This window comes from Brachycentrus maculatus, unplaced genomic scaffold (genome assembly GCF_059751285.1).
Source record: "Brachycentrus maculatus isolate JH-2025_06_01 unplaced genomic scaffold, ASM5975128v1 h1tg001343l, whole genome shotgun sequence".
Lineage (NCBI taxonomy): Eukaryota > Metazoa > Arthropoda > Insecta > Trichoptera > Brachycentridae > Brachycentrus > Brachycentrus maculatus.
This window is the reverse complement of record NW_028282003.1, coordinates 1-15,702: the sequence shown is the minus strand read 5'-3', so window position 1 is coordinate 15,702 and position 15,702 is coordinate 1. Positions and strand designations below refer to the sequence as shown.

The window sequence follows — 15,702 nt, the reverse complement described above, 5'->3', positions numbered from 1 at the left end:
TGTTAACGATCAAGATAACGCTGCGTTTGTACGGTGCAGTGCCCTATGCACCATTGGGTGCGGATAAGGGTTTGAATGAAAAAACATAGAGTAAATCCTCTCACGAGTAGTAATAGGCTTTAAAACTTAAAAAGTTGAAGCCTAAGTAGGGCCATGATAAGCGGTGTTGCATAAGCTGCAGCTAGATTTCAGAGTCAATTGGACGTTAATTGGGCATTCCGAAAACATGCTTAACTGAAAATTGACGATTTTTGATATATGACGTTGTTGAAAGGAGTGAGCGACATGTCACCCAGTGCTGCCAATTGCAGATCTTGATAAATCACAGGCCTACAAACATGACTCATTACATTTAGATTAATCAACATTTGCTACTCACGGACGGTATGGTTGACTTATTGCGGGCTGGTGTTCTCCACACTGTGTGGACAAAAATCAGTGTTTGATTTAAACATTTAATATATAAATATAACCTCGGTTTTTGTTTCCAGATATGCTCGGGTGCAGACCTGGTGATCGAGATCCCGGGCAACCTGGGACAGGAGGGGTCCTACTACAGGCTGGACTACCATCCTCCCCACGGGCAGCCGCCGCCCAACACCACCATAGCGTCCAAGGACATCGGTGACGTCATCCAGTTCTCCCAGGGACTTCCCGGGACCAAGTACGAGTTCTGGCTCTACTACTCCAACGCCACTGTCAGCGAGCACCCTACTTGGTCCGCTTCCATCACGACAGGTAAAAAATTGTCTTCTTCTTCTTTATTAAGGACTATGTCCTGTCACTCTCCGGTCCGCTCCTGGGAGGTGGAAGACCAGCTATCTCTCCAACGTTTAGGTCATGGGTGGCCAACCTTTTCAGCAGCCGGGCCAGATTTGAGAAATGACATTTCACAACGGGCCGTAAAACAAAATTTCTTCTCTTATTCAAAGCAAACATATAGATACTTTTGACGATACAACGAAAACGAGAATGAAACGTATTTATTTAATTAGAGTTAGGCAATACAAAAAATAATCAGAAAACCACTCAGTTATTCTGTTACTCTTCTCTTCTTTGGTCCAACGTCTTGACGTCTACTTGACGCTATTATATGGGTCTTGAAATTGTCAAGATAGTGAAATACTTCCATATATGGGATATGATATGAACTACGCACGGTGGAATGTTCTTTTGGCGGTTTGAAGTACATTTAAAGAAAAAATATGTGAAATGCTCCGCGGGCCGCGGGTTGGCCACCCTTGGTTTAGGTGGTCTTCCTGGGGGTCTGCTGCCTCTCATCACTCGATCCGAACTTGCTCTTCCCACATGATTCCTCCAGAAACGTCTTCTTTCTCTTCCCCATAGCACAACATTTTCAACATCGCAGATTTGTCTTATTTCAGAGTTTCTTACTCTGTCGCGAAGTGTTGGGCCTGCAATGGGTCGTAGAGTCTTCATTTCGGTTATATTCAAATATTTTTAAACAATCAATCAATTGCTAGTCGAAAATTGCGTATTTTCATTATCAACTGCGTTATTTATTTACTCACCAAACAAATATATGTCTTATCATGTTTGTTAATTATTTGTTTCTAAGAAGTTATGTTACAATCGAAATTTATACATTTTTCATCAATTGATTCGGCAGTCACTTAGTTGAAGTGGTAAAATCTATCAATTTTAAATATAAATTTTACTTGGTAAATACCATTATTTCTTAAAATGTATTGTGACACGTGTTTCGATGCGTTCCGCATCATTTTCAAACACCGCACGTGATTTCTAAATTGTAGAGTTCTGTCTTTGGGACGTTTAAGGATGAAGAGAGGGCTTCACATACGCTGTTTGAAAATGATGCGGAATGCATCGAAACATGTGTCACAATAAATTTTAAGAGATAATGATATTTACCGAGTAAAATTTTGTATAGTTTATTTGAATTTATGTATTTTTAAACCATCAATCAATTGCTACTCAAATCGGTGGGTTTTTGAGAAAGATTCAACATGTTACCTCTCAAACAGTATAATATTAATAGTGAGAATAATCATTAGACAACTTTCATTTTTTTGGTGATATAATTATTTCTGCATGATTTATTATTAAAATATTTTCGGTACGCTTTCGAAATCACTTCCACAAGCTTTTTTTCCTACAAAGAATTTTTAAAGCATCATACAGAACACGTTTGTACAACTATTTCAATATATAAATATAAATATATATATATATATATATATATATATATATATATATATATATATATATATATATATATATATATATATATATATATATATATATATATATATATATATATGTATATATATATATATATATACATATATACATATATATATATATATATATATATATATATATATATATATATATATATATATATATATATATATATATATATATATATATATATATATATATAATATGTATATAAAACTTTATGACTATTTTTTGTTAAATTTGTCATTAATTTTTCTGAGGCAAACTCGACTGATTTTGAAAGTGCAACTATAATATGACACAAATAAATAGGCTGATTTATGATCCCGAAGGTTTTATCAATGAAACAATGCTTCTATGCAATACATACTGTATTCATTTCCTGCTGATATAATCTTTTAAAGAAATAATCTCCACTTTCATCTGATATGACGACTTGTTTTTTTTAACTAGTATGAAAGGTGCTTATTATCAGTGATTTGCGAATTTAAAATTGATGGGATCAATTCCCAATTAGGTGGACACAAAAAACGGTGTACGTACAATACATTCACTGTAATCTAATTTGTACTGGCACCTAAAGATCGGCCGCATTGCTATTGTGTAATTTAAATTCGAAAATACACTCCTATATTTCCCAGGTGCGATTTTATTGTAAAACCTTTATACTGTAAATTGTTATTGTATCTATTGAATGTAATGTTTATAATCTAATAATTAAAAAAAAATAATAATAATAAATAAAAAATTATATTAACATGTAAGTATTTCGGCTCAACACAGGCCATGCCTAAAGAGACGTAATACATATAGTAAAAAAATGTATCTATGAAATACATTAATAAATTTAAAAAAAAAAAAGATAAAAAAAAAATCATAAGAAAGATTTTGTCGTCAAGAATATTCTTGGTATAGCATCTTATGTTATTTAATTTTTCGTGTTTGTAATAAATTAAATAAAAAAGTTATAATTAATGGACCGACTCGATAATTTTGTATTTTTTTCTGTGTGGTCTAAACCAGTCGGATGCTGGATTATAAATATAAAACCCACAACTATCACGATGCCTCACCGCAAATATTATTTATAAAATGTAACATGTTACTATCTATTATTTTATTTTAGAAGTAGATAATATGGAAACCGCAATATTTATTATTGCAAGCGTATTATCAAAATTATGCATATCTCTGTAGTGCGATGACACAGCAGACTCTCTCATTTATTGACCGGAATGGATGGACATGAATTTATAAAACAAGGACATTGAAAAATAAACAAAAATCACTATTGTTTCACGCTTCCGCTTGTAAAACAAAACTGAAATCTAAAGTAATGTTTAATAATGTTAAAAAGCATATTTGGACTCGATCATGTGTTGATCAGGTCAGGAGTCAGCGGATGTAGAAGAGGCGAGGATTGTTTGCAAAGACAAGTTGCTGCGGCGTTCTATTCTCTCTGCCTACCCCTGTGGTAGGCGGGGTGATGGTTAGTTATTTAGTTGTTAGTTTTAATTTTTTTTTTTCTTTCAGTTTGCATGTGTGAGTCGCATCAAATAATATGTCTATATATATATATATATATATATATATATATATATATATATATATATATATATATATATATATATATATATATATATATATATATATATATATATATATATATATATATATCTATATATATCTATATATATATATATATATATATATATATATATATATATATATATATATATATATATACACCCCTGGACAAAAAAATTTACGAGTCCTCAAAAAAACTAAAATTGACACATAATGAATTATTCTTGATATTTAATTAGTTTTTTTTGTATTGTTTAACATATGTGATGACTACTCGTTACTTCAAGGTTAAAATGAAAGATCTTACTCATGAATTGTACTTAGAAATTGCCATTATATACCAGGTATCAGATTATCCGAACCTTAGAGACCCATAACGGTTCATTTATGGTCGAGTGTTTGTGATGGAGTAATAAAAGACATGTAATTTTTTTATTCATATTTAAGAAGAAGGTTCTAATCGCTTTATTTTAAATTAAGGTATTTTACATTTAAACATATTTATAACATTTAAAAATATTTAATACTTAGTGAATTCACCTTTATTTTTTATAACATGTAAAATTCTATTATTTAACGAAGCGTAAAGCGAATCTTAAATTTCTGATGTTATTTCTTCTTCCTTAACTTGAATCAAGTTTTTTTTTAATTCCTCAATGTTTTTCTATTTTTTTTTCCCAACTTTTTTTTTCATAATCGCCCATAAATTTTCTATCGGGTTCAAATCAGGACTATTCCCGGGCCACGTCAACGATTTTAAGCCAATTTTATCCTTGTATTCAATGATCTGTAAGAAAAACAATAAATTATTTATCAAGTGGTCTACAAAGTGCATTAAAAAATAAATATTTGTACTCACAGTGCGGACTCTATGGCACGGCGCCAAATCGTCCTGAAAAATCGGGTCCGCGGTATACTGCGTAATGTCCTCGATTGTTGGAATAAGATGGTTTTTCAGCACTTTTTTGTACTGGATGGCATTCATCGTACCCTGTATAAAATTTAGAGGTCCCAAACCGTACGCTGTCATGCACCCCCAAATCATGATGTAGGGTGAATGTTTAACGGTTCGAGGGACGCACGACGGATGGTATTTTTCCCCAAGTTTTCGTCGAACTATCTTTATGCCGTCTGGACCAAAATGGTTGAATTTTAATTCATCGGAGAAAATAACATTTTGCCAATCCTCCAAGGTCCAATTCTGGTGCTCCTTCGCCCAATCCAGTCTAGCCTTCTGCATTTTGTTCGTCAGTAATGGTTTCTTTGCGGGACTTCGTGCTTGGAAACCATGCTCCAACTGCCGCCTGAACACTGTTTTTACTGAAAATGTTGATTAGCTAGTAGACTGCACCTCTGCGTGTATTTTAAGTGCCGTTAAAAATCGATCGCGCATAACAATTTTTTTTATTAAGCGATCATCTCAGGCAGATGTCGCGCGCCCCCATCCGCTTCCTTTTTTCCGTTCTATGGATTCAGTTTGTTGGAATTTTTTAAATAAAAACCTCACTGCACCTTCTGAATACCCAACTCGACGAGATATTTTACAATTAGATATGTTTTGTTGCGACAGTGTGATTATTTTGGATTTTATCGCTATCGACATTTGCTTTGCACTTTCCATGATTGTTGTGTTATGTTCCCTCAAACGCGGGTAAAACAAAACTGTTGAGACATTTTAAAATGTAAATATTGTAGAAAGGTGACACAAAGTGTCTTTAATTTATTGAACAAAAGAAAAAGGTATCGATAAAGGATTTCTTAGAAAAAGAGTTCAGTAAAGTCAAGGCGTGCGGTAGCAAGTAAACTCGTAAATTTTTTTGTCCTGCGGTGTATATATGTATATATATATATATATATACATATATGTATATATATATATATATATATATATATATATATATATATATATATATATATATATATATATATATATATATATATAAATATATATATATATATATATATCCGTTAATGTTTTTTAAATATATTGTACATTATAATATATTAGCGCCCGGCGCTAACCTAGGACTAAGAAAGGTACAATTTTTAATAACTTTCCGTTATAAAAAATATTCGTTTTCTTATATTTTTTTTCGTTGAAAATTCTTTTCTAAAACGCCTAAAAACAAATTTTACTCAAACCATGATTGAAACTCTGTTTTTTAATGTCGTTTTTATAATTTTTTGTAATTTTTTTATTCCTGCAAAGTAAGAGTCTTGCAATTGCTCTTTTAAACTAACGAAGATCGTGAATTTCAGCTTAAGATAATAATTATATACTTTCTGATTGTTATCGATAATGAACTCACCGATTTTTCGTTCCACGTTTGCGATTGAATCACTGCAGCAAACTCGACAGATAATTTTACTTTCTCTAAGCAAAAAAATGGCAATAACTCATATTGATACACTTATATTTATCTATTGGAAATCATTCTCCGTGAAATTGAACAAGAATAATCCATTTTTATTATTTTATTTTACTAAATAAATAAATAAAAACTCACAAACCATCATACCGCTTCTCCGCAGCGGTAGGCAGAGAGGAATAGAACGCCACACCAGTCTGTCTTTGCACACAATCTTCGCCTCTTCCACATTCACACATTTATGGTAGGGACAAGATGGAAAGAGAATTAATTAGAGTCCAGGCTTAATATTTGTAATTGCTTTATTGTAAAACCTTTCTACTGTAAATTGTTATTGTATCTATTGTATGTAATGTATAAAATCTAGTAATTAAAAAAAAAGTATTAACATGTAAGCATTTCGGATCAACACAGGCTATGCCTAAAGAGCCGTAATACATATAATTAAAAAAAATGTATCCATGTAGGTACCTAAAATAAACATTAAAAAAAAATACAACTTGACTCCTGACCTGGAAGCTTTCAAGTATTTGAAATACTTGATGCCAAGTTTTCATTGGTCTTCCTCTGCAGAATGCGGTCGAAACGCGATTTCTCAGACGAATGTGCGGCAAAACGATGTATGATAGATGTTCCAATGGTAAAATAAGGGAAAATTCCAAGGCTGAGATAAGCATTATCAATAAAATTAACCAAGATGTGTTGAGATGGTTTGGACATTTGGAACGAATGAGTGAAGCTGTGAAGAAAGATCAGTAAAACAATTTATGAGGCTAAAATAGTTGAAAAATAGAGCAGAGGAAGACCGAGGAAAAAATGTAATGATCAAGTATTTCAAATACTTGAAAGTGGCTAGACCAGGAGTCGGAATAATCGGTGAGTATATATGAGGAGAAGCATGAATGTGGAAGAGACATAGATTGTCTGCAAAGACAGACTAGTGTGCCATTCTATTCTATCTGCTTATCCATAGGGTACAGAGGCATGATGTTTAGTGAGTTAATTATAAATATGATACGAGTGATGAAAAAATTCCTAAAAAAACATACTTAAGACTGAAAATACTAAATTTTATATAAAAATTCCAAAATTCTAAATTTTTTGTGCATTGAATGTTCTTGTATGTAATTTAATGGACTGTTTTTTTTTTCGTTATTAAATTCAAACATTGAAGAGGCGAAGAAGAATGTTTGCAAAGACAGAATGGTGTGGTGTTCTATTATCTCTGCCTACCCTTGTGGAGAAGCGGGGTGATGATTAGTTAGTTATTTAATTTATTATTTTGAGAAATAAAAAGACTTTGTTTTTTGATCCACTCACATTTTTATTACAAACAACTAGTTTCGGCAACAACCTGTTGCCCTCTTCAGGGTTTAATTTATGTCATAAATTAAACCCTGAAGAGGGCAACAGATTGTTGCCGAAACTAGTTGGTTGTTAATAAAAATGTGAGTGGATCAAAAAACATGTCTTTTTATTTCTCAACATAATAAATCAATATGATCCACAAAGTTAATGCTTTCAATATTCGAAACAGTTATTTAATTAATTGAAATCTTTGCTTGAAAAACTAACTATGCATTAAAATTTAAATTTTAATGATTAGTTAGTTCCATATCATTGTTCAAAAATTTTGGATTGTCCGTATTTTATATTCTCCTTCATCTATGCTGAGATGGCAAAAATGTAAATGATTTATGTTGGTTTCAGCGCCTGACCCGCCATCCAACCTGTCCGTGTCCGCCCGCAGCGGCAAGCAGGCCCTGGTGACGTGGTCTCCGCCCGTGCAGGGCAGCCACTCGGGCTACCGCCTGCGGGTGGCGGCCCTGAGCGAGCCCGACGTGGCGGCGCGGGCCGTGCCCGTGGAGGACGGGGCCCTGCAGTACGTGCTGCGGGACCTGCACCCGGGGGCCACCTACCAGCTGCAGGCGTACACCGTCTTCGACGGCAAGGAGAGCGTCGCGTACACCAGCACCAACTTCACAACTAGTAAGCAAACATATAGAGTATTATTTATTGATTTGGCGTTTAATTTGTAGAACTTCATTTTAATTTATGTATTAATTTTAAATCAAACACAGATTTTTGTTAATCTACTAAGTTGTATTTTATTAACAAAAACACATGAAAAATTATATTGTGACAATTGTTTCGTCTTGTTAGGGCATTATCAAACGAATGTCCATTCAATTGATAGCACTAACTCTTTGATTCTCCATTTTAAAACATTTAAAAAGTTAAATGAATTTAGATAAATCATATTATAAACGGGAACTGATAGTCCATAATAAGTGGACAGACATCTAATGCAGTGTTGATGCTGTATGAACACATTTTGTTGGGCAGTTTTTTATCAACCCCAACCCTATTTATACTCAGACAGTCTGCCGCCCGACCCTCAGTATACTAATCACATTGTACTTTATTTTTGGCATGTCTCGCGCTCTACCAAAAGTAAGCTTAGCTTAACAGAATGCTTATAAGCGTCTCTCACTACCAACTGAAGAAGAATATAAGAAGCATTTCCCACAAACAATGTGTTAATATTATTTTTGCTTTACATTTAAACTCCTAAACCAACAATGAAAAATACAGTTTTTGTGTTGCAAATGGCATCATTCACTGCCATTAAAACTGCTTTAGTACTTTTATCTTTTGTAATAATCTGAATAACGGTAATTATTTCTATTACAATGTTAAATACATCATATTTAATTTGTTTTAAGCCAAACGGAAGAGGTTTTATAAAATTGGTAAGAATTTTGATTTATAACGGAATATAAGTAGAGTAAAATTCGATTTGAACAGCTGATGCTCTAGGTCACGGTCATTACATGTTTACATTAGATAAGAACGTTGTCCTTGTACTATTATGTTAGAAAAGAATTTTATAATATTACTCAAATTCAAGTGCGATATTTATTTACTCACCAAACAAAAATATGCCTTATCATGTTTATAAATGATTTGTATCTAAAAAGTTATGTTGCAATTAAAATTTATCATTTTTACATTAATTGATTTGGCAGTCACCTTGTGGTAGTATCTATATGTATCAATTATTAATTTAAATTTTACTTAGTAAATACCACTATTTCTCAAAATCTATTTTGACAAGTTTAAAAATGTAATAAAATGTATTAAAAATAAATATCAAGCCACTTATTGAACTTTTTATTGTGCAACAGATCTTTTTTGGTAAAACCTGAATGTTTTTTCTCCATTTGAATAATATTTAGTATATTTAAAAAAAAAAAATAAACAACACCTTTTCTTCAAAATGCAAAAACACTCTCTGCCCTTTAGCAGGCAAATATTAAGTCAAAAATATGCCGCTCTTGCTGGGATATAGTACGTTTTATGGGCATCCCGAAAACATGCACAACTGAAAATTGACGATTTTTTACATATGACCTTGTTGAAAGAAGTGAGCGATGTGTTTTGATGGATTCCGCATCATATTCCAATATGCGGAATGAATCAAAACATGTATCACAATAGATTTTAATAAAATTGTGGTATTTACCAAGTGAATCTTAATTTTGAAAAAACTAAATTTATCCATTTTTTAATTATTGTTTTTTAGTACACACATGTAAAAAAAATCAATCCTTACTACATGTTGCATATCGCTCACTCCTTTCAAGAACGTCATAAATCAAAATTCGTCAATTTTCAGTTGTGCATGTTTTCGGAATGCCTAGAAAATGTACTATATCCCAGCAAAAGCGGCATATTTTAAACTTAATATTTACCCGCTACAGGGCAGAAAGAGTTGTTTTTGCATTTTGAAGAAAAGGTATTGTTTAATTGTTTTTTTAAATAAACTAAATATTTTACAAATGGAGAAAAAACCTTCAGGTTTTACCTAAAAAATCTGTTGCACAGAAAAAAGTTTGGTAAGTGGCTTGATATTTATTTTTAATACATTGTATTATATTTTTAAACTTTCAAAGCTTTCTCCTGAAAAATCTAGTTTTTTGATTTATGACATTCTTGAAAGGAGTGAGCGATATGTTGTAAATATTTTATATATCTGCAAAGTGAAATCACCGTTTTATAAATATGCTAGAAATCACATACTAACTCTAAATTTGTTTTCATTGAATAAAACACGTAAATATCTCATTTTTAGTATCTGCCAGATGTAATTTTGCATATACATAATATGCATTTATAATATTGCTGGAACTTATTTCCTGGTAGTCAAAATGTGTGAGAATGGTTCGCCATTACTCATCTGGAAATAATTATATTTCAAAATAATAATATGTAGTAAATATAGCTGCATGTAAATATGAAGTTCTTGAGTAATCGCTTATAGCAATTTGTACGCGACGCGGCGACTAGGCAATCGCGCCGCAGCACAAAGTACTGTAGATGCCGCAGGTGCTGGCGTCAGCGCAGAGCGGCCGGGCAAGTCTCAGTCCGCGGCCGCGCTCGACGGTGAATCTACCCGCGTAGAGATCCACCGAAAGCCCAGAGATCCCTTGCGATCGCCGGCGAAGGCGGTACGTAGCACCGGCAGTCGCAACCTGCACGCAGCAGGCAACCGGGTCGTAAGTCCGGTATCGCTCCGTCGGGTCGTCGCGGCGGCTCCGTCGTCGTCCAGTCCGGGTGCAGTCAGCTCCAAAGTAAATCCGAGTCCAAGTCCAGGGGGTAGCGGCGGTCGAATGTTCCTGAGGGGCGATGAGTCCGGGCGGGCAGCGAAGTCGGGAAGAAGCGGGGCGGAGAGAAGAAAACGCAGCGGTAGTCGGTCGAAATCTGATTTATTAAGCTGAATGTAGCCCTATATATACCCGCTCTGGGTGCCTCGCCGTAGCGCCGCCCGGCCGTGCCTGACCAATCGCGGAGGGGGGTATGTCCGCCAATCACGGCGTAGAGGGAGCGAGGGCATTCGCGTACCGTCTCCCTCTAGCACGTATAAGGACATCCCCACTCCGCTACTTCGGCGCAGTCGAGCGCGCACCACAGAGCAGTATACACTTTACAATTTATTCAGTCTTTAATAATGTCTTAAAAATAGCTTAATCTAGCCTAGAGCTAATTTCTCCCCTCGGTATGGGCAAAGACCACCCCCGAAAGCGACACATTTCAGTCTTTATTGAGGGGGTAGTACATTGCTAACACATACCGAGGTCCCTAAGCTAATTAAATCTATTTCTAAGTCTACATTTTCTTTACGTCGGCTACACTCCCCCCTGCCGAGGAGGCATCCTTGCGCCGACGTCGTCTCCCAGCAGCAATACGGCGAGCTTGATGGCGGGTCTCGTGTATGTTCCGGCAGCTGTCTGGACCCTGGCGCTCCTCACTTGTCCGTCCTTCCCCGGGATGACTGCTATGACGCGCCCCCGCGGCCATTCGTTCCGCGGCAGGGCTGCGTCCGTGATCACCACGATGTCGCCGACCCTAATAGGTGCGGCAGCCTGTTGCCACTTTCGCCTCTGTTGTAGCGTCGGAAGATACTCCCGCATCCATCTCTTCCAGAAAGCATCCGCTAGCTTCTGTGCCACGCGCCATTGCTTCTTCAGGCATATTCCCGGCGGTACGCCTCTGTAGTCCGCCAAATGCGGTTGGGCCCCGCTCGACCCGATGAGGAAGTGCATCGGTGTCAGAGGGGCGGCGTCTCGGCTATCCAGCGAAACATGTGTCAGGGGGCGAGTATTAACTGTATACTCGGCCTCCGCTATCGCCGTCATTAGCGTCTCCTCCCGAGGGTACTGTTCTTTAAGTATTGCCATCAGCGCCCTCTTTACTGACCGGACGAGCCGTTCCCAGGCTCCCCCCATATGAGGTGCCGATGGCGGATTGAACACCCACTCGATTCCCCTCTTCGTGGCCTCGTTTTGGAGCTCGGGATCCTCAGCCATTCCTCTCATGGCGTCCCCGAGCTCCTTGTCAGCTCCCCTGCAGTTAGTGCCGTTTTCCGAGTATATGGTACTAGGGTGCCCCCTGCGAGCGGCCATCCTTCTCAGCGCCTGTATCGTCGAGTCGGTGCTCAGTGACGGTGTGACTTCTATGTGCACCGCCCGCGTCACCATACACGTAAATAGGGCCCCGTACCGTTTCTCACGTCGCCTTCCGATCGTGACGTGTACGGGCCCGAACATGTCCACCCCGCAATGGGTGAACGGCCTGACGTGATGATCCAGGCGGCCGACTGGCAATTGTCCCATGAGCGGCGGCTGCGGTCGCGCTTTCTGCATCCTACAGAAGCGACACTCGTAGATTACTTTCCTCACATTGGTCCGCAGTCGGGTGATGAAAAACTGTTGTCTAATCTCGCCGAGTGTTCGCTCCGTGCTTGCGTGCAGTCGCGACTCATGGTAGTGCCGGATCATCAATCGGGTGTATGCGTGTGCGCCGTCTAATATTACTGGCGCCTTCATGGGCTCGCTCACAGCGGGCGCTTTGGTTATGCGCGTCCCCATTCGCAGGACGCTTTCGTTATCTAGGAACGGGGTCAGCCCTATCAAGCGGCTCCCCCGCGGGAGGCACTCCCCCCGTCTGATTGCAGCTATCTCGGCTTGGTAGCTGTCTTCTTGGCATATCCTTATCCATGCCCTTTCTGATTCCTCGAGCTCCTGGACCGTGAGCGTAGCGCTCCCCGGACTCCTTTTTCGGCACCGATTTACAAACCGCAGTACCCACGCCGTAGTCCAGATTAGACGTCTCCACGACGAAAACCGTAATTCGTCGGGGAGCATTGTCATAACGATAGCGCTGTCCGCGCACTTAAGCTCCACTTCTGATTGAGATGCTGCCGTCGTCACCTTGAGCGGCGGCCATTCATCCCTTCCTCTTCTAATAAATTCTGGCCCGCTGAACCATACACCGGTCGGCGATATGTCCGGTATCTCGCCGTCTCGTGTCCCGAGATCAGCCGGGTTCTGTTTCCCTGGAACCCACCGCCACTCACGAGCCTTCGTGAGCTCATCTATCTCCCCCAGGCGGTGGGCCACAAACGGCGTGTAGATGCGGGAATCGCTCCGGACCCAGCACAGCACCGTCATGGAGTCCGTCCAATAGAATGTTTCCCGCAGTTGTACGCCGCATTCCTTCTTGATGGTTGCTGCTAGCCGCGCAGCTATAAGCGCGGCCTGCAATTCCAGGCGTGGAATTGACAGCGCCCGTAACGGGCTCACCCGACACTTGCTGGCCACAAATGTCGCCCTTTTCCCGGCGGCGGTGTCCTCTACGATATACGCAACGGCGCAGCTAGCTTGTTCCGATGCGTCGGAAAACACGTGCAGCTCTACCTGCTGGCCCTTGCTCGCCACGCGCCGCGGGATGGCGCACTCGGTCTCGCGCAGTATGTTTATCCAAGTGCGCCACTTATCTGCCTGTTCTATGCTTATCTCCTCGTCCCACCCTATGTGGGATCGCCAGATATCTTGCAGTAGAATCCGTGGGCGTATCGTCAAACACCCGACGAACCCGAGCGGGTCGAATATGCTCATGACCTCGCTCAGGATTTTCCTTTTCGTTGGCCTCCCGGCCGGGACCTCCCGTGACGCCGCAAACTTGAAGCGGAACTCGTCAGTCACCGGGTCCCATTTTATCCCCAGAACTCTCTCAGTCGTCGAGGTTCCGCTGATAATGTCTCGCGCGCACTTGCCCCTCAATTCCTCGGGGATTGTTTCTAGGACTGCGGGATCGTTACTCGCCCAGTTCGCGAGGGTAAACCCGCCCCGCTGTAGAAGTTCGCAGACCTCTCTGCGCAATCGAATCGCATCTGTCGTGCGATCCACAGCATCCATGTAGTCGTCCATGTAGAACTTTCGAAGCACGGCATCTCTGGCGGCGGGCATGTCCTGCCCGTGGTCTTCCGCGACCCGGTTCCGCACATATTGGGCGCTGCTCGGGGAACATGCAGCGCCAAACGTCATAGACGTCATAACCATCTCCCGAATTTCCTCGTCGGGATTATTTCGCCAGAGGAACAGCTGCGCCCGCTGGTCCTCCTTCCTTATCTTTATTTGGAGAAACATCTCCCTTATGTCCGCCGCCAGCGCGACCTTCCCCTCGCGAAATCGCATGATATTCCCCACAAGCGATGAGAGGAGATCCGGTCCATTGGCCAACATGCCATTCAATGAGGCCCCGTTACAAAAGCTGGCGGCGTCGAACACAATACGTAATTTGTCGGGCTTGTTTACGTTTGTTACTGCGAAGTGGGGGAGGTACCATCGCCCACTCGAAGTGTCCTCTATTTCGGCCGTTGCCAATTCCCGCGCGTACCCCTTGGCGAGATATTCTTCAATCTTCCTTCGGTAGGCCCCGGCGAATTGACTATCCTTTCTGAACTTTTTCTCCAAGCTTGAGAAGCGGTTCAGCGCGATACGGCGATTGTTTTCCAAACAAGGCCCGCCTTCCTTCCATAGAAGCCCCGTTTCGTACCGCCCTTCAGGTAGGAAACGGGTCGTAGCCTTCATGACCTCTATGGCTTGCGCCTCCTGGCGCGATATTTTCGCTGCAGCGCATATTCCCAGCGCATCCACAGCATAGTTCCGCTGGACTAGCTCTTCCAGCCTCTGGTCCGCACTCAACGCCATCAGTGTATTGACGCAAGTCTGGCGGAATCGCCCCCCATGAACGACCGTTCCCAGGGCCGTCTCGGAGGCGATGTAGTTCCCGCAATTACGCGCCTCTCTTGACACAATAAGTGAGGCGTTGTCCTGGCCGATCAGTAATTGCGGGCGCACATGCTGCACCCTACCATCTATACTAGCCACCGGTTGTGGCGGTAGATGCAGCTTCCGAATCGTGTTTGCACGGAGCGAGAATTGTCCCTTCGCAGTCCCGCGCACCTCCAGTGTCACCTTCCTCGAAGTTGCATCGGTAACGCACATCCCGCCAGCACCGTGAATCCTCAATCCTCGGGCACCCCCTGGTTCCGCAATGTCGTTGGCAATCTTCGAGTCCAGCAGTGTTATGGTTGATCCCTCGTCGAGCAATGCATAGACGTCCGCTTCTCCGCGCGGACCGCTTAGGGTGACGGGGATCACCTTCAGGAGCACTGGCTCCTCACGAGCGTGCGTGCTCGTAACCAAGTTGTAGACTCGGGAACTGTGTCCGGAGTCGATGTTCCTTTCGCTCGTACTCGCGGCTTGTCTCTCGTCCGCGAGTGGTCTAGCGCCCCCGGTGCCGGCAGCAGCGGGCGAATCCCGGCGGGCGCTGCTATCTGGCGCTCTTATGTCTGAGTCGGATCGAGCTTCGCGCACTTCGGCTCGATCCCTCGTATGAAGTGTTTTGTGGTGCGTTCGGCGGCACCCATCGACGCCGCACTTCCTCGTATTTTTGCAACTCACATACCGGTGAGTATTCGCTAGACACGCGTAGCACAGATTTTTCCGTCGCACTATGTTCCATCTCTCTGTGACACTACACTCTAGATACTCCTGGCAAGATTGCAACCAGTGGCTCTGTCCGCACAAAACACATGACACGACACTATTCACATTTTTCTCCACAGAAATCACTGTATGCACCTGCTCCCGCTTGTGAGGCTTCTCGCGCTGTC

At 40.5% G+C, this 15,702-nt stretch overlaps 2 protein-coding genes across 2 annotated transcripts; one reads left to right on the top strand and one right to left on the bottom strand.

Moving 5' to 3' along the window:
* Positions 1-491: 491 nt before the first annotated feature.
* LOC148299095 (tyrosine-protein phosphatase 10D-like) lies at positions 492-10,960 on the top strand (the record flags this gene model as incomplete). The annotated part of the gene is made up of 3 exons (XM_088276383.1): positions 492-738; positions 7,890-8,168; positions 10,530-10,960. Coding segments are annotated over 3 exons (957 nt in total), but the record flags the coding sequence as incomplete, so codon positions are not given.
* A 408-nt stretch (positions 10,961-11,368) lies between these two features.
* Positions 11,369-15,507, bottom strand: LOC148299094 (uncharacterized; the record flags this gene model as incomplete). Its single annotated transcript, XM_088276382.1, has 1 exon — positions 11,369-15,507. A coding segment is annotated over one exon (4,139 nt), but the record flags the coding sequence as incomplete, so codon positions are not given.
* Positions 15,508-15,702: the final 195 nt, after the last annotated feature.